Source organism: Grus americana, chromosome 5 (genome assembly GCF_028858705.1).
Source record: "Grus americana isolate bGruAme1 chromosome 5, bGruAme1.mat, whole genome shotgun sequence".
In the NCBI taxonomy this organism is placed as follows: domain Eukaryota; kingdom Metazoa; phylum Chordata; class Aves; order Gruiformes; family Gruidae; genus Grus; species Grus americana.
Window position 1 is genome coordinate 22,215,770 of NC_072856.1, and position 24,298 is coordinate 22,240,067.

The window sequence follows — 24,298 nt, forward strand, 5'->3', positions numbered from 1 at the left end:
GCATCTGAAGATGGAAAGGGAGGCTTTCTGAGAGCCACATACCCCTTCCTTATTGCAGGAGGGGCAGAGCGAGCATGTACGTGCCTCATGAAGGCACAGCCTGTCTGCAGGGCTGCAGCTGTGACTCAGACCCTTCCAGGCGTCACTGAAGGGCTCCTGCCTGCTGCTACACGGCAAGGGGAGGGTTTGTTGTGTGACACGCCAATGCCACTACGACCCCCCCCCCCCCCCAGTCCTCAAAACTGCCTGTAGGTGTCTGATGGGCGATCGACTCGAGAAAGATGAGGTGGGTGTCAGTGGTTAGGCCTGCTGCCACGATGCGCTACGGGCAACTCGCAGGTGGTCCCCAGCAACAACCTCCCAGTGACATCAGCGGGGCTGAAACAGAGCCGTGCGATCTGCCAGCACCGTCAGACGACAGCCGTGGAGCAAGAGGCCGGGTCACCGGCACGGCCTGCAGGGCTGTCATGCCCGGCGACAACCCAAGCCGCGCTGCACGCTCTCCCGAGCAGGAGACTGGGATCACTCTGCGGGGCGGGCTGCCGGCAACGCCCCGTCCACCGGGGGACCCGGTTGCGCTTTCCCGGGTGCGATGGCGGGCAGCGAGGTCCGTAGGCCTGCAGCCCCCGCAAGACTTCCCACCCGGTTCCCGGACCCGGGGCGTGGCCCCGCGCCGGTCCCTCGGCGGCGCTCCGGGCCCAGGCCCCGCCCGGGCTGGGGTGCAGTGAGCCGCCGGCGGGCCGGGCGGTGGCAGCGGGTGGGCACGACCGTCCGGCGAGGTGGGGCGGGGCGGTGGCGGGTACCGCCCTCGGGCCCTCCTCCCGCCCTCCCTCCGCCCCCCCGCCCCCGGCCGCAGGCTCCGTCGGGGCCAGTCTGGCGGAGCAGACCCGAAGTTTGCGGAGTGGTCGGCGCCAGGGCCATGTGGCTGCTGTGGCTGCTGCTGGGCTCGGCGGGTGAGTGCGGGCGGTGGCGGCGTCCCGGGGCGCTGCCCGGGAGCGAGGGGGCGTGCTCCGCTCGGCGGAGGAGGGTGCCAGGGCCTCCCTGCCTCCCCCCCGCCTCCCCTCGGCGGCTCGTTGCGGGCCGGGCCGGGGGCGCCGCCGGCCTCCCCTCCCCTCGGCTCCTCTCCCCTCCCCCTGGCGGGCCGGGTGCGGGGCACCGCCTGCCCCGTGGCTCAGCTGGGTGGGCCGTGCCGTGCCTTGCCGTACCGGGCGGGGATGCCCACGGCGGGGGTGTGCGCGCGTTTCCGTCCCCTCCCTCCTTTCAGGGCGTGCTCGGGGAGATCCCGGCGCCCCCGCCGGGGGTGCATGGGGCCGGTGTGAGGCGAGACGCCCGGAGTAGTTAGCGGGGCTGAGGCGGGCGGGATGGTTCCGGGTCAGGCGCCCCTGTGCCTGTCGAAGCCGCCGCCGGGCCGAAGGGGCCTCGGCCCCGCTGGTGCGGCCCGAGCCGGGCAGACCCGGGCCCTGTTCTCCCTTCCGAGGCCTTCCCGGGGCGGAGGAGGCCGTCGCGGGTGCAGCTGACCCTTCGCCGGTGGGCAGGCGGGCTAGGCTGGCGGGGCCGCGGCGGGCTCCGGCACCCAAGTGAAGCGCTCGCGTCTTGCCTGGCTTCACTTGGAGTGTTGAAGGGGGATTTCCTACTTTTTATTAATATTTATCTTTGTAGAAACACTCTTTCACCCCACGGTCGGCATATGTCTGTCAAAGTCGGCGAGTTGATAATGTTTTGTGCAGCTTTGCTGCAGGTGTGAATTGTTTCTGCAACATGATCTTAGCGGGTGCTTTTCCAGACAGTGTAAGTAGCCTGGCTGCATGCTGCTGTGTCTGTTTCCGAATCGCGCCTTGGCGATGAAGTGATGACACACAGCGGGTAAAACTCAGATTATAAAGTTAATTCTCTTTTTTTGAAGAATATTTGTTGTCGTGAAGAACTGGGAGGGTGTGAAACTTAGATGATAAAAGTTTGTTTTGAGTTTGTTGTAGATGGGTAGAAAGGAGGAGAAGCGTAATAGGACTTGCACTGTTGAAATTACATAACTGCAAACTTCAGCTGCGACATTTGTAAGTCTTGTGTAGGTTTGTGTGTCTTTGCAAAACTATTTCAGCAGTTCCTTTTTTGGAAAGCTTCAGGCAAAGCTCAGGTTTGTTTATCTAGATTGTGTTGCCTTCTTCCTTATTAATTTCCATTTTACTACAGTAATGATGCCAAAAGTTCACCTCATTATTCATAGAAGGGTATATGTTTCTATGTGTTGAATATATTTGCTTGTAATATCACCCTTAGATTAGCACACAGGGTTCCATCCTACATAATACTGATCTTTACATGGTGAAGATTTACCAGTCATCCACACCCTATGTTCCTGCTCCACCTTGGCCTGGGGGCAGTGATCAAGAAGACCTGTTTCTCCTCTGAAAGTTAGTACTTCAGCTTCAGGACTGCAAACTGCTATTCTTGCACAACAGTTATCCTGCAGTTATTTAACCAGAGGCTGTGGCTTACTTTGGGGCAGATTCAAAGAGCCTTCTGAAATTTTTTTTTTTAAACTTGTTATGTTTTTCTTTTGAAGAATAAAGTATGGGGTCTTTGGGGATTTGTTTTTTAAATGTTACTTCCTCTGTATATTTTGGCACCCCTGCAAGCTTCCCACAGGGAGAATTAGTTTGTCTCTGCCTGGCCTTCACTCTGTTTTGAATTTTAGTTCTGATAACTCTTGAAAATATTTTTTTCCTATTGAGTCTTTTTTTGGGTACAGATGGGAAACCTTGAAACCCTGGGGATCAATTTCACTTAACAGAAAATAAACACTGTATGGTGTCTCTGTCTAAACAGTTGTTCTGTTAGTGTGTAGAAACTGTTGACTTGGACTGTGTCTGAAAATTTGCAAGGCAAAATTTGATCATTTATTCGCATCTTTATTCTTAATATTATAGTTGGATCAAGTAGTGCTTTTGATCCTGAAAGACCTTATCTGTATGGGAAAGGTTTTGTCTTGTTTTGATATATAGTGTGAACTTACACCACTCTGGTTTAATTTCATTTTGTAATTGCAACTGATAATTGATCAGAAAGAGACTACTGATATGAAGCTTTAACCTCTGTTCCCCAGACAGGAGCTCCCCAATTAAGTTGCTTTCCTTTTCCAATCCCTGCCTCATTTCAAGTCTCGTCAAGCTCTCAGGTGCATGCCCACACATGCACACCCAGCCTCTTGTTGTGCTCAGCTCTGATCCCCTCCTGTTGCCCTGCATGTGCCATGGTCTGACCCAGTTCCCAGTGCTTTACTTTGGCTCAGTGTCAGCCCAGGAGTTCCTGGATGTGGGTTAGGTCCTGCAAGGACTCCAGTTACCAGCTTAGAATGTGACAACTTTATTGGGTTAAGTTAATGTAGAAGTAGGTTTGTTAGTTAGAAAACAGACATCTATGTTTATCTTCTTTCACAGTTTATATTACTTAAGTAATAGAAGTTGAGCTACACACAGTTAAAGTGAGTTTAGGAAGGGATTGCTTCGGACAATTGCAAGTACATTATAGCTGAATAAACCAATAAAATGTAAACAGTCCCTAAAAGAAAAATGAACTCTTTGTAATCCTGACTACCACTGTGGTGTATCTTTGGGACAATATTTTTTTTTAATTCAAAGAAACCTAAATCTACCGAATAAGTTTTGAACACAGATTTATGTAATTTTCATCAACCTGTATATTGTCCATTAAGGAGAGAAATGATGGCAAGGAGTCACAAATATTTAGCTAAATGAAATGCTTTTAAAAAGTACGATTACAAAGTGAGCGGAAAAGGAAGATTACTTTTTTTGACAACTACAAAACTTTCCTGTTTTAGCTGTGAAGTAGGTCTTAAAAATGTCAGTCTTCAACTGGCTGGAGAGTCAGAATGCAGTGCACAGCTGGAATTCCTGAGTATGGTCCCCAAGATGTCACAGTTCAGTGTAAGGAGCTTTCTGAGGGGTAAACCAAATATATAATGCAGATATTACACCTCTTAAAATATACTCAACTTGCTCTCTATTAAGGGGAGGCTTTTGTGTCTTGCTACATCTAATCTTTTGGTCTAATACTGTTGGAATCAGGGCCCTATTCCACAGAGAGCATAAACATGCAGGGCTACATGTGCTTTTGTATTTGCAGCTACATCTCAAAAGCTTGGAAAAAACCAGAGCGTTCCCAAATCAAGCACGGGTAAGAGCTGCTTCACGAGTAATGTTACCACATTAATCTACATTGTGTACTGTCTACTAGCTTACAACTTCCACATGGGTCTTCATTTATACTGACGTTCAGAGGTATTGCTTTTAGTAGAATTTCTTTGCTGAAAACCTCTGTGTACTGCATGGGAAGAGCACTGCTGAATACTGTTCTGCTCTACTGCTGTATAAGTAGAGAGAGCAAGAAAACAACTCTCTGGTTGGATACTCACATCTCTCCTGTGTATACAGTATATCTATTTCGTATTTTTGATGCAATCCTCTTAAAAACTCTTAAACTGAGTCTAATGCTTCCTAACCAGTGTTTGTCTCTCTCAGTACACAAGCCAGCTGTGGGCTTGTGTAGCACGTCAGCGTGTTAGATATGGACAAGGATTCTTGTAGTAGCTTTGGCAAGTCAAGAAACTTCTGACTTGGCAAATAGGAGAAAGAGGTGATACACAACAAGCATTGGATATTTGCTGAAGTTGTTAAGTCTGCCAGCGTTTGTGATGAGAGCAGCTGGGGAGTACTAACCTTAGTGCAAAGCTCCACATCCATGCTGGGGAGAATGTTTGGGATTTCTCACAGGAACCAGCACCCATGGACAGGTTCTCTTAGTTTCTGGTTATTAGATGTTTGATTTTTGAGGCTGTTGTCAGACTTTACTCTTGCAAGTACATTTTTGATGCAGGAACTGAAGTAAGCAGATAATGATTTGGTGGCTTTCATGTAAGCTTCAAGGATTTTGAATAGCGTCAGGGAAAGCGATGTGTCCTTGTCTGTCCTCGGGTGTGGAGAGTTGCAGGACCCAGGAGATTCCACCCATCCCATCCCACTTGGGAGATAACTTTGCCACAACAGTAGCCTGCAGTTGCCAAGAGCTGTGAGGATGAAAGCATGATTGCGATGTTGCAGTCACATGTTGTGATAGGAAGTGGAGATTGTTAACTATAAAATAGGTAGTAAAAATGCACCTTTTGTACAAATGTGAAATAACATATTACAAGCTTACAGTCAGTCTGCAGTGCCTGATAGTCTGGGAGACTAGCAAGCTCCATACTTCTTTGGATGGAAAAAATTCCACGTGATCCTATGTTTATTGTGACAATAGTAACCTCCATCTTACTTCCATCTGTATGCTACTAGGTGAGAAATAAAATGGATCCCTTTGCTGTAAATCTGGTAGACTGTAACAGGGACATGATGGTTTTTTAGGCAGCAATGATGAAATGAGCTGAGGTTCAAACATATCTCTGTTTCAGGGCAGTAGTGCAGGAAGGCCTAATACAAAATTAATTTATCACCTGGGGACAGACTTTGTTTTGTGTTTGGTTTTTTTCCAAACTGGTAAATCTTACCAGAAGAGTTTCTGTGTTATATCCTGTCCTGTGGTTGTTCTTTCTGTCTGTGGAAGCAGAAATGCAGTAATGGAGCAGGCCTGAAAAATCTGTAGTGTGAGATCTGCTGTGGTGATGGCAGTGCTCTCCATTTCAGTATCCTTGTCCATTGTGGAAGCTAATGATTAGTTTTATGAATTCATAGGAAGCCTTGTAGGCTGTCATTGTTCAGTCATCCTACTTGCTGCAGACTGAAGCTGTGGATGTCTTTTGGTATATGGTACTCTGTGATAAGTATTTAAACTGGCATTTTGAGGGTTTGAACTTGAAAACAGTTTCATTATCAGCAGGTAGATTTTGAAGATGAGGAGGGAGAGAGATCTTATGTCTCAATAGTTGTTCTTCGTTTTGGGCGTTTTTCTCTTTTATTAAAGCAAGACTCTTCTGCTCTGGCAAGATCTCCTAACAGGATATACTAAGATGCAAAATAGAACATTTCAAGTGAAACCAGTTTTAATGATGTATTTTAAGATATCTCTGAAGTGAAACATTGAATGACAGTCTGTCCTTTGCCTGAAATGTAAGTAGATCATGGCTGGAGGTAATTGTATAGTCAGCCATTAGTATAATCAGTTTATCATAAATTTACTGGCTGCTGAAGAATTTTTTTTATATGTGTTTAAAAAAACCCAAACAACACACAACAAAGACAAAAACTTAAACAAATGGCTTAAGAAAAACAAAAAAACCCCAACAACTTGGCAAACACCCCTACAGAAAGCAGTTAACTAAATTAGTATCTCTGATAATGAAACTTCTAACTTATATGATGAATGGAGGTTTGCATTTGCTGTGTACTGAGCCTGTAGCCAGACACTTGCTTATTTGACATGTAGAAACTAGTTAAATTGCATTAACTTGATCATGCGTTATAGTGTGGGTTTTTTTCATGCAGCCTTTTGTGCTAGTAAAACTGTCAGATTAAAAGACAATTTAGCCAACTCTGCATGCACTGCATGGTTGGCCTATCAGGACAGAAAAGTCCTTTTAAAGGAGAAGATGGAATAATGCTAATTGGTTTTGGTGTGTGTTTGTGTTTTAATTTGCACATGGAAAATGTAGAGGAGATTTCTAAATGGAGCCATTGGTGTCTGCGCGTTCTTGTTCTCATCTGCTTGCACAGATGTCCACGTGTTGGTTGCAAAGTAGCTTGTGGAATCAGATACCTAATTTAGCTGCAGCTTATAGAAATATGTCCTCTTTGAAAGTTCAAGAGAAATAATAGGTAGTTCCTGTTAGTGTGAGAAACGTGTTGAAGGACTGGGGCATCGTGGGTGGATAATAAAAAGGGCCCAGATTATTAAAATCAAAATGGAAGCAATTTGCGGCAGGGTGGCTAGTGAGAACTTTCTCCTTCATGATCCTTAAGTCTTCTTCCTGCCGTGGCCTGGACACTGTGAACTTGGACACAATTAAAACATATGAAGCAAAGCTGCTTTTTGTGTATGAGTAAATGGTTTTTTCAGTTGCTGTGTCACAGCATGTGATATGTTGCAGTGAACAGGGAGCTGAGGTAATGAGTGGAACGTGATGTGGCTGTGAAACTCGGCTAAAATGATCTCTGTATCATAAAGAATGAGCTTTTAACCCGTGGTGTGGCGTGATTTAAGATTAGGGACTGATGAACTCATAGCAGATCTTGGGAGATCCCGATACTGTGTCCTCTTAGCCTGGAGGTTTTAGTTTGTAAATGGATTTAGTATCTCTCAGGCAGCATGTGAGGCTTAATTTGTTAAAGGTTGGGAAGCATATAAGTTGAATGTGGTTGAAGTGCGCTGTTGTGTTATGAAATAGTTTGTTTCAATAGGGCCAAAATTACAATTTTTCAGTTTTTAGTGCTATATTTTGTACTAGTCTTTCTATTTCTTTTAGTAGGGATCCTGATTTTATTTTTTTTTCCTTTTAAATTAAAGGAAAATTCCCAAGTGCCACACCTTGCTATGAGTCTCTGGTGTTGGGATGTTACATTTCATCTGCTTAGACAAATTTATCCCAGATGGTTCCTGGGGAACGTGATGGGGGAGATTCCTGGTTCAAAGTTATTTTATTGAAGATTTTAGATGGAAACCAACTACATCAGAGTAGGTAGCCTATGTTGGTCTATTTTGAAACAGCTGGGTTTGTTGGATGAAAAGTTCAATTTTAAGTAACATTTTCCTGTGGAGATTTATCTCTGGTTTTGATAAAATACAGTAATGTTACTGTAGCAAGTAGGTTGTGGTATTAAATATTAAGATGTGAATTCTGGCTACTAAGTATAACTTTGTATTCAGATTCCTTCATTCCTTGGAGACCTTTCTCTTGCTCTATATATTTTGCACAAATTTATCACTTCAATTGTTAACGAGTCAGATGATGCTTATAGCTCCAGACAAAATGCAGTTGCCAGCCATGTATGTGTCAGCTGAAGACTTGCACTCTGCTGGGCAAAGCTGTTCAGGTTCTTAGTGCTGCAGGATCTACTCCAGGTTGTATTACTCATCAGCAGTAGGATTTTGGGCAAGATCTATTTCTTTTCTCACTGTACTCACTTCCCTTTTACCTGTTTAATAAGGTTTTTTGGACACCAACTCTCTTCCCATCTTTCTTTTATGCTATTAGTGCTGCCCTAATTTTAGTCAAGAGCTATATGCTACATATAACAACAGGCATATCTTTCTACAGTTCAGAATAACTCTTTGCCTTGAAGAAGTGTTCTGTCTTGCTGGTAGGGGTTGGATGCAAGACAAATGGATTTTTCTTGATGTGAGGAAATTTTCTCAAGTATTCCTATTTTTGCTTCCTCTTTTTTTGTTGTTATAGCAAAGTCATTTAGATTCTTCAGTCAGAGGAGTTTTAGGTTAGAGAAAAATGTGAAACATGATATAGACACACAAATTGATATAATTACAAAAATCCATGTATTGGCAAGTTGCATTTTTTTTCCCCCTTTTGTAAGACAGGGCAAGAGTTGGGAACTCGTCGTACTGTTGCTTGTCCAGGGTGCTCTTCACAGGTAACCTGTTGTGCAGTACTGTATTGAAGCTGCTAGCTAATGGCTGGTTCACAGAGAATGTGGGTGTTGCCCACAGGTGGCTACAGAAGGTAATGGATATGGGGGAAACACAGTGACAAAGGCTGAGGTACTTAATATCTTCTTTGCCTCAGTCCTTAATAGTAAGGCCAGTTGTTCTCTGGGTACCAAGTTCCCTGAGCTGGAAGACAGGGACAGGGAGCAAAATCAAGCCCCCGTAATCCAAGGGGAAATGGTTAGTGGCCTGCTACACCACTTAGACACACACAAGTCTATGGGGCCGGATGGGATCCACCCAAGGTTACTGAGGGAGCTGGAGGAAGTGCTCATCAAGCCCACTTTCCAGCATTTATCAGCAGTCCTGGCTAACCAGGGAGGTCGTGGTTGACTGGCGGTTAGCAAACGTGATGCCCCTCTACAGGAAGGGCTGGAAGGAGGATCCGGGGAGCTACAGGCTTGTCAGTGTGACCTCGGTGCCAGGGAAGGTTATGGAGCAGATCATCTTGAGTGCCATCACACAGCATGTACACATTAACCAGGTGATCAGGCCCAGTCAGCATAGGCAGGTCCTGCTTAGCCAACCCGATCTCCTTCTATGACAAGGTGACCCACTTAGTGGATAAGGGAAAGGCTGTGGATTTTGTCTACCTGGACTGTAGTAAAGCCTTTGACACTGTTTCCCACAGCATTCTCCTGGAGAAACTGGCTGCTCATGGCTTGGATGGGCATACACTTCGCTGCGTAAAAAACTGGCTGGAAGGTCAGGCCCAAAGAGTTGTGGTGAATGGAGTTAAATCCAGTTAGTGGCCAGGTACAAGTGGTGTTCCTCAGGATTCAGTCCTGGGGCCAGTTCTGTTTAACGTGTTTATTAATGATCTGGACGAGGGAATCAAGTGTGCCCTTGGTAAGTTTGCAGATGACACCAAGTTGGGTGGGAATGTTGATCTGTTTGAGGGTAGGAAGGCTCTACAGAGGGATCTGGACAGGCTGGATCGATGGGCTGAGGCCAATTGTATGAGGTTCAACAAGGCTCAGTGCCGGGCTCTGCACTTGGGTCGTAACAACCCCCTGCAACGCTACAGGCTTGGGGAAGAGTGGCTGGAAAGCTGCCTGGCAGAAAAGGACCTTGGGATGTTGCTCAACAGCTGACTGAATGTGAGTCAGCAGTGTGCCCAGGTGGCCAAGAAGGCCAACAGCATCCTGGCTTGTGTCAGAAAGAGTGTGGCCAGCAGGACTAGGGGAGTGATTGTCCCCCCTGTACTGAGCACTGGTGAGGCCACACCTCGAGTGCTGTGTTCAGTTTTGGGCCCCTCCCTACAAGAAAGACATTGAGGTGTTGGAGCATGTCCAAAGAAGAGCAATGAAGCAGGCGGGGGGTCTGGAGCACAAGTCCTGTGCAGAGCAGCTGAGGGAACTGGGGATGTTTAGTCTGGAGAAAAGGAGGCTAAGGAGAAACCTCATTGCTCTCTAGAGCTACCTGAAAGGAGGTTGTAGGCAGGTGGGTGTTGGTCTCTTCTCCCAAGCGATAGGACAAGAGGAAATGTCCTCAAGTTGTGCCAGGGGACGTTTAGATTGGATATTAGGAAAAATTTCTTCACCAAAAGGATTGTTAATCATTGGAACAGGCTGCCTAGGGAAGTGGTTGAGTCACCATCCCTGGAGGTATTTAAAAGATGTGTAGATGTGGTGCTTAGGGACATGGTTTAGTGGTGGACTTGGCAGTTGGACTTGATGATCCTAGAGGTCTTTTCCAACCTAAACGACTCTATGATTTGGCTTTTGGTTTTGAGTTTGGAGGCTGCAAATGCAGTCTTGGGACTGGTATTCTGCTGCTGTTCTGATGTAAGAATAAGTTATGTCAAGTGCTATTAAATGTTTCTACTGGTCTTTCTATAAGCTTAGCTAAAATTCTGCAGCTAAAAATAGCCATTATTTCTCAGATTGTGAATCCCTTTCTTGTAAAATTCAAACTTCTTTCCCTTTCTTTCTTTGTCTGTATCCTTCTTTTGTTCTGAAGCTGTTTGCTGATGACTTAGTCTTCACTTGCTTCTTTCCATACCTGATTTGTATTATCTCCCTACTCCTTGCATCTCAGTACCTTTCCTTTTTTTTTTGTTGTACCTCATGACCTCACCTGAAATTGTACCCATCGTTATATAGTTCTAGCCATGGTTTTCCTCGTCATGCCTTTGATTCCGTACTTAAGAAAGAAGCTGGCATGTATGCTTATTATACCTACATGCTAGGATTGTACGCTTCTGTAGGCCAAATCTGCAGCTAGGAATTGTCTTTCCCTTGCCTCTGTTGCAAGTGCTCTGCACCACTCTGTCGTCTTTCTTTCGCTGCAGTCTAGTGTCCCAGTTCGTATTGCTATTCTGTAGTGAGAGTGCCTTTCCTATACTTTGTGGTCTACTTCATTTTTCTCCTTGATTTGGGTCTTACATTCAATGGAATATGAAATCACTGATCTGGGAAACTTTGATGCATAGGATGATCTTACGCTGCTGTCCCCCTTCTACCTGTCCTTTCTCCTATCCATTGCTTAGCTGTGCTGTGTGTTAAGGCCCAGGTTTGGGTTGTGTGGAACTTGTAGCCGAGTTTTGAAGGTGGTGTTTGGTTAGAGCAGACTGCTTGGGACTTGGTCTCTCTAGGTTCTTGATACAGTTTTACAAGTGAATTGTGCATCTTGAGCAAATTACTCAATTTCTCAGGGATCATTTATTAGGTATGGTTAATATTTACTTGATACACAATGCAAGGTGTGCATGTATAAATGGCTAAATAATTTGTGAATGTGGACACTGTTAGACTGATATAAAGCATGCTAGAGCAGTTTCTTGTGTTGTTAAATATGCAGAGTAGCTCTACTTTGCTTCACTTGCCAAAGCACATCAGTTCTTCATGAACAGATAAACTGATAGTCAGCACTGACAACCTCCAAATGAAACACATTGCAGTCAATGAACTTCAAAGGCAAAATAAATCCTATAACTTGCAAACCAGTTTCCTGTCAATGGCACAAGTTGCTGTTGTGGTTAGGTCCAAAACTCTGCAGTCTTAAGAGCTGGGTGGAACTGCACACTGCTAAAATGAATATAAGGTCTAACTGGAACCTGAAGTGCATTTATTTTGTCTTAAGGAGAATGGCTGTCTACTAAAAGAGTTTGCGGTTCTGATGCTGATCTTGGAAGAGTTAGTCCCCCATCCCCATGATCTGAGCAACACTAAGAAACAGGTCTTCTCAAGGACTTATCACATAAAACAGTCTACAGCTTTGCTTGTTAGGGGTAACTGGAAAGACACAATACAGACGCTGAGATCAAGATCTGCTCAGGCTGACAGAATGCAAACTGCACTTGTGAAATCCTGGAGTCTGGAAGAACTGTACTTCTGCTCAATCAATTTTAAAAGACTAAGTCATTAAACTAATTAGGCATAATTCAAAATTGGCTAACAAGCAACAGCTGTGTGGTGATTGCTGTCTATTCAAACTTTAAAAAGGCTTTTTTTTTTTTCTTTTAAGATTGGGTTTTGAAAGGTGGAAAGAAGGTGGAGCGGGACAAAAAAAATATCTGTGTGGCTGGTGTTAGTCACATCTCGTAATAAAGTGCTGACTGTATTTCATATACCTGATTGTGAGCTGAGTAAAAGCCTTCATGGAGCTACAGGTAGAATTGCAAAAAAACCCAACAACAAACAAAAAACACACCCCCCCCCCAAAAAAAAAAACCAAACCCAAACCAACAACAAACACACAAAAAACCCAAACCACAACATTGTGAACTTTTAAATGAACATACTCACTTTACCATGTGACTGAGGTTCTGCATGTTAAACTTGTCCTTTATTAAATCAAGTTCTGTTGGAATTCTGATTTACATTCTATAAGAAATTTTTGTTTGCTAGCCCTTTCTTAAAAGGTGAGATCTACCTCCACTTGTTGGGCGTTTCAATCTTGTGAATGTACTGGTTTTGAGTATCAGCAAGTGTGAAGGTAGGAGAAAAATGAAGCCTTGTAATATTTCAGCCTGTGCGCTCTAAAGCAAACCACAAGCATTCGTCCTTTTACAGTCAGATGGTGAGCTTCCCCCTAGATCTGCAAGCAGTATGTGAGTTTCAGGAACTAATTCTTTTTTACTTCTCTGAAAAAGGAGCCACCATGTGCAATGAATAAATCAGGTGTATACTTCTGACCAAAGATCAAAGTGATCTGACTAGAACATTAGCAGAGTACTTGGAAGATAAAAAGGATGTTGATAGTAGAGTTCCTAAGAGTATTTATAAACAATACAAATTGGCAGAACCAGTTGTACCCTAAAAATCATCCGTGAGGAGTCAGCTTCTAAATTGCAAGTTTGAGGTAGAGTGATGTTGTCAGCTTGCTTTTTTTCCTGTAAGGATTGGTGACAGCATCGCACTTCTTTGAAACATTTTTTTTTCTTTGCAACCTTTCTCTTCCAAAAAAGAGTTCAGAATAGTTTCAGTGACCTTATTTCATACTTGAATTACATGTCCATTAAGGGTAAGAGCACAATTAACCATTTTTTTCCTCCTTTCAATTTTCATAAAATGTAGAAACAAAGTGTTTTACAGCATAATTTCCTATTTGCACTGCAACTTCAAGTGATTTTCTCTTTGAAATGCCTATCCTTTTCAACAACTGAGATATTAGTAGACATTTCATGGAGAACTCCTGATGTAGGCTCTTTTGAGGTAACATATGAAAGTGTTTGTCACTTAGATCAACAGAGTCCACCCAAAAGTAGTAGGTACTTGATGACGTGGGTTTGCACAGCTATACTTTTTCATCAGTCTCACTTTTTTAATATAGTATAGAAAGCTTTTGCCATTCTTAGGCAAAACTATGCATATTAGTTAAGCGGAAATGCCCAGTGTCTCCTGCAGCGGCTCTGGTAACTTTCAGGCTTTCAAAGTTAAAGACTCTCTACTTATTAATGACTTCTGCATGAATTAGACTTTGGTGTCTAATCAGATTGGGTATCCTTAAAATTTCTAATGGGATCCTTGAAAATCTGCCAAGGGACTATATAGGTTTTTGAATGAATTATTTTAATGGTGCTCTGCCTTGCTATTTGGTTAAGTCTTCAGGGTAGCCTCAGGCTGCTTACTTTACAATTTCCTTGTGTTATCTGTAGATAAATGTCCACCTTATTGGAGCTGAGTCAAATGAAATCTGAAAATACAAAAAGCAGTTCTGATCACTGGCAGGATATTCTTGTTCTAACTGAGGTTGAATCCAGAGTTGCTGGCCTGCTGACTGCCACTGCTCCTTGTAAGTAGTCTTATGAGGAAACTGCTCAGCTTGTAAAGCACAGTTCAGCTAATTTTTCCCTGCAGTGTTGGTGCTTCATTTGTTTGCTCATCAACAATTGCAAAATTAGCCAGCCCACTTTTGTGAACAGTCTTTCCCATTTAAGAACCATCAATGTAACTTCCTTTGGGCCTGTATCGAAGAGACCTGTATAAGGCCCATCAGATCCTGTTAAAATTAAACCCACGTGACTTAGACTTCTAAAATACCTGGTGGTTGTCTCTGTTTTGGCTAGGAAACGTGTCTGATGTGGGACATCTCAAAGGGGCAGTGACTTTTGGGAAATAAAGCACTCTTTCCACTTTTGCCAGTCTGGCCCTTGAAGATGGGATGACTTGGGTGTTTGCAAACACGAGTCTTCTGAGCAACTTTGCACATCCCTATAAGAAAAATAACTCAGCATAGATTTAGTAAATATTCCAGTGTTGTTTGCTTCAGTTTGGAAGGACTGTGTTGGCCTATTGTTGTGGAAAAAATGTTAGAGAACAGTTTGAGTGAGCTCAACTGTCAAAATTAAACCCTAGGTGTAAGCAGCTGTACCAAGAGCTAGTCATTGCATATTTCCAGGGCAAAGTCATTTTGATACCTTGAAATGTACAGATTCATAATCTCTTTTAACTAGCTTCCCAAGTTGTTGCCTTTTCCTCCCACAAATCATGCCCCTACAAAACAGGTAGGTATGTATGCATGCAAGAGGAAAACAAAAATTGGCACCATGAGTATAAATAAGAGGGCAGTTAGTTTCTATATTTCAAATGGCTTGAATTTTCTAGGTCCAGAGGACAACTTCTCTCTATAGAGAGTCACTGTATGAACTGAGTCTAGTTGGTAGTTGAACAGGCAGGAGTTTTGGGAAGTTGGAGTTTCATCTGTTAGAGAGTGGGCTTACCTATATTTTCATCCGAATCCTTGGACTGAGTATTAGCTGCATGCCTGCTTAAAGATTTTTGATTAAGACTTTGCTTGTTTGCTACTGAGGAATAAATTATTCAAGATACACCTGTGGGCTTTAATATTAATACTTTGCATTTTTTTATTATGGTTCTTGAAAAACAGTTTATGTATTTAGAAAACTACTGATGAGTATATATCTTCAGGTACTCATCTCAGCATCTGAGCAGCACGGAAACACAAATTATAGATGCTTGCAGCATTCCCATGGGATAGAAGAGTATTAGTAATCATTAACAGATAAGGAAAACTGAAGCCAAGGAAAGCAGAGTAATATGATCATATAAGACATCTGTGGCAGGGCTGAACCCTGTCTCCGGTCTTCTCAAATTCCACCCAGAAAGCAGCCTTTTCCTAAAACGGATCCTGTCTGCAAAACTGGACTATGTCGTAAGTACTGACATTAATCTTCCTCCTCCTGAAGTGTGCATTGCCAACATTCCTGTCGGGGAGTGGACTAGGAGTTGGCACACTAGTATTAAACCGTCGTGTTTAACGCAGCATCATGGTGTTTAATGCTAGTTGGATGAAATGTGGCTGCCACTTTGTAAAGCTGAATCTGTGTCTGCCTCAACTCTGGCAATTGCTGTTGAGGGCGAAAGCTCTAGGAGTGTAAGACACGTTTAAGTGCATGTAGCCAGTACGTAGGGCTGTCTGCTCGGTAAGCTTGGTGAAGAATTGGGAAGGGGCAGGATAGATTACACAATGTGCAGTGAATGCTTATGTCCTCCTGTGTCTATTTGGTTTTTAATAGTACCAGATAGTTAATGGCATCAGTAGAAAGCTCAGGTGTGAAGTACAGTAGGAGTAGACTGAGCTCTCTTTCCTAGGTTACCTTTGTGCATTAGTGATAGGAAATGTGCCTGTGTGGTATTACTGACAGCCTTGAATGGCTGGCAAGAATGTTTTAAATCCAAGAGTGAATGCCTTGGCTTTCTACTGAGCTTCTAGTTGAATTTATTTGCATTGGCAAAAAAGTTGGCTGACTTGAAGGCATGCTATGCACAGACGTAAAATATCTTGAAATAGTAGGGCTCGAAGGGCTTCTTTGCTTTCTCAGGGGCAAATTCTGCCAGTGAACACATGTTGTAGATCACATTTTAAAGTGTTTTTTCCCGGGCTCCCATATTGCTGCCCTTTAGTTTGAACACAGCCTTTTTTTTTTCTTTCTGGAAAGGTAGTAACATGGTTACTGAAATTATTGAATTTTGTACATGGAGTGCTCACTGTGCTTCTCTGAAGTGGGAATATTTTACACATGGGTGAAGTGGGACACAAATCAAGGTCATGTGTGATCATGTACAAATAGAACTAAGATAACATCCTAGAGATAACGGTGATCCTTGGCAGTGCAAAACATCAAGGCAAATTAATTGCTGTCTGCCCTGCTTTGTACCTTACTTAAAATGGAGATATCACTTACCCACCTCAGTTTCTTTAGTTTCATAAATGCTGGCAAGTGCTCGGTTCCCCAAAGTGAGTGTCATCAATAATTCATTATCACTTAATTGCTGGAGCTGATTTCTGATTGATTTGGTAAGTAGGACGCTAGGAAATTGTACATTTCCCCTGTCACTTCCACTTCACTGCTTTTGCCAAGGTTTCATGGAGGAGTTGTCTACGTGCCTTTTCACTCTTCTTCCATGGATGCTTTGCCCTAGGACCACAATAAAACTGGAGGACCTTACAAAAAGAATGGGGCAAACAGCCTCAGATGGGGTTGTGGATTTCTTTTTCTATCAGCCGCACATCCAAGAAAGGCTGAACCGCAGACAGGCTGGAATTGGAGGGCTCAGCCTTGCATGTATGACACACCATCACTGTGGGTCACTTCTGTTTGTCTTACTTGTTCAGACGGAGAGGCTTCTCCTGGACTGCTGTCTTTTTTTTCTTGCTGGTGCTCAAAGTGCTTAAAGGTTTGCTTTTGTCTGATGCTGTTGTCTGTAAGCTTGGCTGAAAAGGCTGTTTCAGTTGTTTCTTTTGTATCCCTACTTTGAATTGTGCGTGAGCTATTTCTGATGGTTTTCCATCATAATGGGAATACATAGTTTTGGAGTGGATGACAGTTGTAGTTATATTTTGCTTTCTTTATGTGAGGAATGTACTGTAAATCGTACCATCAGAAATGAGGATTTGGAATTACATAGGTTCTCCTTCCAGTGTTTCCTGACTGCAAAAGGGTGAGTGCCTCCAGTCTCCCAGGGTGGAGTATGGCAGACTTCTTTTCTGGCAGCAGTCTGGACACTAAAGAGAGGAACTTTAAAATAGATGTCCTGGAAAATACGTGGTGCTTGTTTTTCTTAGCATAGGATAGTCTCTGTTCTATGTAAGTTATGAACTAAAATACAAATGAGGAAGTAGTGCAGTATCACAATCTTACATACCTAGAAATGAGAGGTGGGGAAGGACTGTTGGTTTGTCTGTATAGTTTATCCCCTGGGGCTACTTAAGCATCTCTCATCCACTTTGTTGGATGAAGATCCAAAGGTAAGTAAATACAACAGGACTTTCATCATAGTATCTTCTGATCACTTTTCTGTGGTTTGGGACATTGTCTTTACGTTGCAGAATCTGACCTGTTTAACACCTGTGCAGGGTTTGGCAGTGCGAAACATTCTCAAAGGCTGTTCTATACGTTCTATACAGTGAGAATTTTTTAATGGGTGCTCCAATACTGACAGTAATGAAGCTGCAAAGTTACCTTGCTGGTAGCAGTCTCTGTGAGAAAGTCTTCCTGCCTTTGAGATGAACCTTCCTGTCTACTGAAAAGATACTCTGTACCATTGGCAGGGTATTTTTAGAGGAAGTAAGAAGTTAATTTTCCCCAGAGAGCTCATTTCTTTGGCATTGGATTTCTGATTGTATCTTCTGTACAGCCTCTAGCTAGCTGTGAGGACTCATGTTGCTACTGCTACTTGTTCCTTGTGTGTTGCTCCCTCCTTCTCTTTGGAGTCAGCATATGGCACATTATAGATGAGATGCTGATCATGTGAGTAATCTTAGTGACTGTAAGCGGAAAGGAAGCAAGAACTTTCATGGATGTTTGTGTTTGGGAAACTGTATCATAGACATGTTCAGGTGTCCTTCTTTGAGTTCACACACGGAATGAACTTGTGTTATTTGGTGGTGGTAACACTTCAGTTAAGTTTGTGCAGTCATCAGCTGTAATGCAGTCAATACTTAAGAGTATTCCTTTTCAATTTCTTTCTTTGGAAATCTGGAGAAAACACAGCCATAGTGCAAGGAGCTAGTGGATAATTTAAGTGCTGCTGGCTGAGCCACATCGTCTGCTTTGTATATGAAACACATAAATATGGTGTAGGACGCTTACAGCTTGTGTTGTGTTTACCAAGAACAAAGTTGTTTGGTGCTAGAGTCCTAGGAAAGTTTTGATATTGCATTGTATTTTCTATATCTTAGTTTTTCCTTTATGCTTTCAGCTAGTTCACAGAATATGGGTCAATGTACATAGTCAAAAGTAATATTATTTTTGTGTTAACTTCCCGAATCAGAAATATCCAAATATCCAAGTGAAGCGACAAGTGCATAAATCTTCACTTTATATGTTATAGACTATATTGTGTTTGAATATGTGAAAATTAATTGCATAGGAGGTTAGAAAAATGGGAAAGACCTATAGTAATCACATTCAGCTTTTTTGAGTGATTAAAAATTTAAGTTAAATTAATTGTATTTATTAATTGAGCTTCACACTTTTTTCCTGTTTAAAAGGGACTAACCCTTGAAGAAGAGAGAAGCACTGTTGTTGAAGTAGAAAGCGAAGACAATTGAAGTGCTTTCAATATAATGGACAACTATACACTACTTTCCTCCTGCAACCACTCCAGTTACATGGCCATTAGCAGTTAAATTATTAATGAAGTATTCCTGAAGGAAGCCACTCCTAACTGTCGACTATCCTCTTTCCTCTGTGCTAGTTGCCAGGGTCACAGGAGTCTCATTCCACATGAAGTAGTGTGAGATGTAGACAGGCTTTCTTCCAGACCTGAAGTGGAAAACACAGCTGAATTGGCGATATCTTTCACAAAACTCTAGTTCTTGAATGCAAGGAATTTACTTTTATGTTACAATCCTCTTACATACTGGCAAATGAAGACCTGTCTGGAATGAATTGGTCTGGGAGGCACTTGTGTGGGTCTCTCTGAAAATAGAACAGTCTGATGTATTGTGTAATGTATGAGGTCCCAGGTTATGCAGTGACATCACCCATCTCTCATGATGGTGCTTATCCTGTGTCCTAGACAGTATGGCTTAGTGTCTTCTGCTAATGTGTGCTGTCTCCTAACAGGACAGTAGTGCTGTCCTCTTAAATTGCTGTGACAGGGTGTCACTAAGCATTAGTGTTTACAAAGAGGAAAGTGCCATTTTTTAGAAGCATCTTGAAGGATAGTGACATTTTTTGTTTGTAATAAAAACAAGATTAAAAAAGGTCCTGAGTTCATGGTCTGTATGATGTAAGTGCAGGATTTACCTTCTTGGCCAAATACTTTTGCCTTTTATAAGAGTGATTTTTATGCTAAAGTACTGATCTCTATATACTTCAGTAACTTGCCAGTATTGGGAAGTATAAGTGAAGGGAAAATTTAGGGAAGATAATTGTGTTAAATGAAAGCCCCCTCCTACTTCTTTTGTAGGAAGAAAGTCTTTGTTTTTTTAATTTGTTTTTCCATTTGCTTTGCATCTTGTCTGAAGTATGTGATCTCTTTCTGAAGTGTTTAACTAATATTCCAAAGTTATAGCAGGGTCTATTACCTCAAAGAGCTTTGTACCTCACCTGTGAGGCCTGTTTCTCTGATGCTGATGAAGTGGATTCAGAGAAGAGAGAAAACCTCAGTGTATGGGTGATTGCAGTTTACCCAGCTTTCTGACTGGGAAGGTGGGAGCTGTAACTCTAACTCTTTGACAGAAGATGTGAACAGAATGTGTCAGCTTGTCTTAAGAAAAGTAGAAATTATTGCAGTAGCTGGGAATCAAAATTAAATACATGAGTCTATGAAGAATCTCAGATGCCTTTTTAAGGATCTTTATTGTTTCCAAGTGTTTTCAATTCAGGTTTTCCCAGGAGAAAAATTAGTTTTGAATGTTCAGCAAGACTCCCATTCTTTTAAATATGGGCCCATGTGTTTAAAGTGATGGTATGTGTGGCAGTAGCTCTGGTGCTGACGGGCTGAAAATCTTAGTAAGTCTGCTTAGGTACTTCATTAGAAAAATCTAAATCCAAACGAGCAGCAGCCGGTATGGGCTGCAAGTGGGTTGATACACTGTTTCATCAAGTAACAATTTGAGTTATCGTAACAGCAGCGATGCACAGACAGGATGGCTCATGGAAATGCAAAGGCTGGAGACTGCTTTGCTTGGTCACTGCTGTTGCACACTTGTATTAAATGGAGTAGGAGAAACTTTGGCTGGTGCCTGTATAATGTTACACTAGTGGTCTATTTTGATGGCAATGGCTGTCAGTCTAGCACTATATATTACCTACCAGAGTGTCCTTAAAAATATCTATTATATACATGGGTTTTTTTGTCTTTTGAACTTCTTGTAGTGTGTGAGAAGGACAGAAAGGAAGGTACAAATGTGTATGTGAGTGGTAGTGGAGAGCCACGGTTAGAGCTAGCCAGCTGTGATGATTCCTTGGGGCTATAAAAGAAATTTGAATGTGGTTGTTACAGAGAAAATATGTTCAGGTTGTCCTTGTATTTCAAAGATGTCTCTTCCTGCTTGCCTTATCTTACCCAGATTTAAAAGCTGCATGGCAGAAGTCTTAGCATTGCTTGGCACTAGCAATTCTCTGCTCATCGACCTGAAAGAAATGACTGTTGAAACTCAGAAATGCACAGTTTTGAGCTGTACTGCCTTTGTCGTTATCCAGTCAATACAGCCTGATTTTTCTTATTTCTTTCTTTCCAGAGATTAGGGGAAAAAATAGACAAGCTTTCCTAAAGCGTGGTATCTTTCTTTTAATTCTAATTAATCAAATACAGTCTCTACAAGTAAAAAAGCACAATGGGAGAGATCCACTTATGCTACATTTACACCCTGCAATTTTCAGACATTAGTTGCTGCTAAATTGGCAGAATGATTGGTACCAAATATACGTGCTTTGCAATTATATCTGCTGGGTTGGTATTTATGGGAATGGCCAACTAGGCCAATGAGACTCAAAATTAACCCCTAATGGCAACATGCTGAAACTGCTGTTTCATTAGTGTATTCATCAAGGCTCTCAAGAACCTCTGTTATGGGTAGTCTCAGGTGCTACTGCAAGTGATAATGCTTGCTTCCCTAGAACCTGAAAAAAAGATTGGCAAATCTATGACCTTAGTGACCTAAGTTTCAGTTTGGGTTTTGTGTAAAAACAAATGTATCCTGCCTTGGAACCAAGTAGATATGCACTTTGAGAATAAAACTTTATTATTGAATATGTAGAAGCCATGTCTTTTGCCTGGGCATCTTGAGTTCTCTGGGTCACTGAGATATTACAGACTTTTGTTTTTGTGGAAAATTTTTATGAAATTCCTGAGATCTTGTATGTTCCTTCTGGTCTTCATCTGTGTAACTCTGTAGGTGATTCCCCAGCTCATAGGTTTGCTCTACAGCCCTCCCAGCAATTGCCAGTTTGGCGTGTTCTGTCTGGACATGTCTTTGCCCCGGCTTCTTCAGAAAGTACGCTTTGTAGCAGGCATAAATATGATGGATGTCAGGAGGAATGTGGAGTTTTCAGTTCGCTTAACCAGCAAAATGGTGTATGGGGTTAAAGCAAGGTTTTAGAGATCTCCTCAGTTTTGATTTGGCTCAGTGGAAAAATACCTGATGCAAAAAATGTTGAATGAAGCCTTAAAAGCCAAAAATGGTCTCGTAGTTAACCAGAAACTTATTAATTTTTGTTAACTCTGAGTTTGTCCTGGGATTGACCCATGTGAGCAAAACACATCCAGGTTTGGAAGCTGCAAGTGGCTCAAGTGAGACACCAGAATATTTGGATTAGGGACTGAAGTATACAAATGCTTATTATTTCTTAACTGGAGTCTACTGGGAAGCTTCTCTTCGAGACTTTTTGTCTAATAGGCACTTTGAGTAGGGTGGCATGATTTTTTCTTTTTTTTTTTTTCTTTTGAGGCCAGGATAGATGTAAAAAAGCAGGTGCTACTTTTCTTTATTGGAAACCGTTCGGAGGATTTTAGGAAACAAAGGAAACAGAATTGGCAGGAATCAAAGCAGCAGTAAAAAATGGGAAAAGAAAGCAAGCTAGTACACCACATAGACTAAATCCTAGACAGTTTCTTGTGTGGCCCTTTCCAGAGACATTGACCACAGTTGCCTCCTGCTCCTGGGGAACCATTCATTTTTCTCATGCATGCATCAGAAGTTTTTCTGCTTTTTGCTGGATCTTCCTCTATCTTCATTCCAGTATTCTTCACTCTTCACTGTGCTGTAAAACTCAGCAACTGTTGAAAAAGCCAAAATCCAAGATCGTCTGTATTGCAAACAAGCCCCTGATTTTACTGCTAGCTTGAAAACAGTTTATAATATATGGTGTGCATGGATGATATCTTGCTGTGGCAGTATTTGCTGGAAAGAATTGGTCACTAGTGCCTTGCAGAAAGATTGCACAGCCATACTACACACCCTGCGTTAATGTCCTCTACAATAGAAAAACATCATCGCTCTTAACTAGGGCTTCTGATACAATGAATAAGTAAAATAGATGAAGTGAAACTAAATTCCTGTGAAAAGCTTCTCACTTCAATATAATCCCTGCTGTGTATCTTCCTAACAGCTTGTTTCCCATTGACAAAATGCAAATGCCATTTATTTTTCTGTTATTGATTTGCTTACAGAAAGCAGCAGAAATCTAATTCATGCAGCAAATTCTGAGTCACTTTATCTTCTGTATAAGTTTTCATTATTACTGTATAAAGCATAGCAAAGAGCTCAGTCTGAATGGGAGAAAAATCAGGCTTTAGGTAGGTGGTTATAAAAGCTGTTATTTTTCACTTGAAGTGATTATTTTCTAGATCTCTGGTAGTGATTATGGGAAATTCCCAACTTCAAATAAATAACCAGTTGTTGTATACATATGTCATTCCTGAGCCCTATCTTCTGCCCCCACTTAGGTCTCTTTGAGGCTTGTCTAGTGGAGGACATGTGAACAGAGCTATGGGAAAAGGGCAAATGCACACTGTCTTTTATAAAAGAAACCTCTCCATTCTAAAGTAATGGTAAAATCTCTTCAAAAGACCTAGGGCGTGACATTTGAAGAGGCTTGTGTCCTGTGATGTCTCACTGTTGAATTAGACCAGTATATTAGCAGTAATCTCCAAAATATCGTGAGTGTGGTGTGAGGTCCTGAATGATCTAAGGGATGTTGCTGTGGCTGCGCCATGGCTTGTCATGTTTTCAATATAGGGTAGATGAAAATTGGCTCATTATAACCCAACCTGGTGATCCTCTGAAATCGAGGCTGTAATCTGGCTTATGTTGAAATTGTTTTTTCTAAAGGTGTATATGTGCATTTCTGCATTATCATTGCAGCTGGAGAAGAATGAGTTGTCTTTCCTCTTGAAGATCCAGGGATGTTCTAAGTTCACTTTGCACGATGCTTTGTCACCCAACTCACATGGTCTTCATGTATGCCCTCTTTTCAGTCTAACGCCTATATCTTTGTTGGATTTGCATTCCTATTTGAAGAGGTTATCTATTTCCAGGTAACGCTTCTGTTTAGGAACAGTACCCTGTCTTCACTGGATGCATGCTGTCACTAGCACCTAGTACAGTCACCTTCTTCTTAAACTGTTGCCTTTCCTTGATGCTGTCTCCTGCTAATTCTTCTCCTAACTTTAAGTGTTGCTTCAGTGTATTGTTTGGAAAAACATTCTTGTTCCTCTTCCAGATTTTTTTTTTAGGAGCCTCAGGAGAAAGGTTTCTGGTCTCCTTGTTTTCTGTTCTTAGGGCAAGACTTCAAAGCAGGAACTGAGTTACCTTCCCAGGGTAGGGAAGTCTGCAGATCTGTGTCCCTGTCTAGATTAAAATCGTGGTTATCTGTCATCAATCTCCTCACACTTGGAAATTAATTCAGTGTTGCTGAGTGAGAGGTTATGAGTTTTTTCTGTATTGTAAGGACGTTGTTGATGTTTTGTTTTGTTACTCTGGCTTACATCCTGGCCTTTCTTGGACTTGGCCCCTCTGCAGAGCCTCACATCCCAGCTGTGTCTTGCAGGCTTTTTTGGAGGTGTGGCCTTTTCATGTAGACGCACAGCCCAAGTTCTCCCCTTGTTACTGATACCGCAGCTTGCTTTCTCCTCCTGATGTGCTGTACTGACATGCAGTCAGATTCTAAATGCATAAATTACTCTCCTGATAGCATCAGGAAGATATCATT

The 24,298-nt window shown here is 42.4% G+C and overlaps 1 protein-coding gene across 3 annotated transcripts in view; it reads left to right on the top strand.

Annotated features, from left to right (window-relative positions):
* The first annotated feature begins 819 nt into the window (after window positions 1-819).
* LDLRAD3 (low density lipoprotein receptor class A domain containing 3) overlaps window positions 820-24,298 on the top strand; it is a 127,808-nt gene continuing 104,329 nt past the window's right edge. For all 3 annotated transcript variants that reach the window (XM_054827390.1, XM_054827391.1, XM_054827392.1), the window contains exon 1: window positions 820-953. In XM_054827390.1, coding sequence (XP_054683365.1) covers window positions 920-953 — 34 coding nt within the window. In that variant the 5' untranslated portion in view covers window positions 820-919. The remainder of the gene's footprint in view (window positions 954-24,298) is intronic.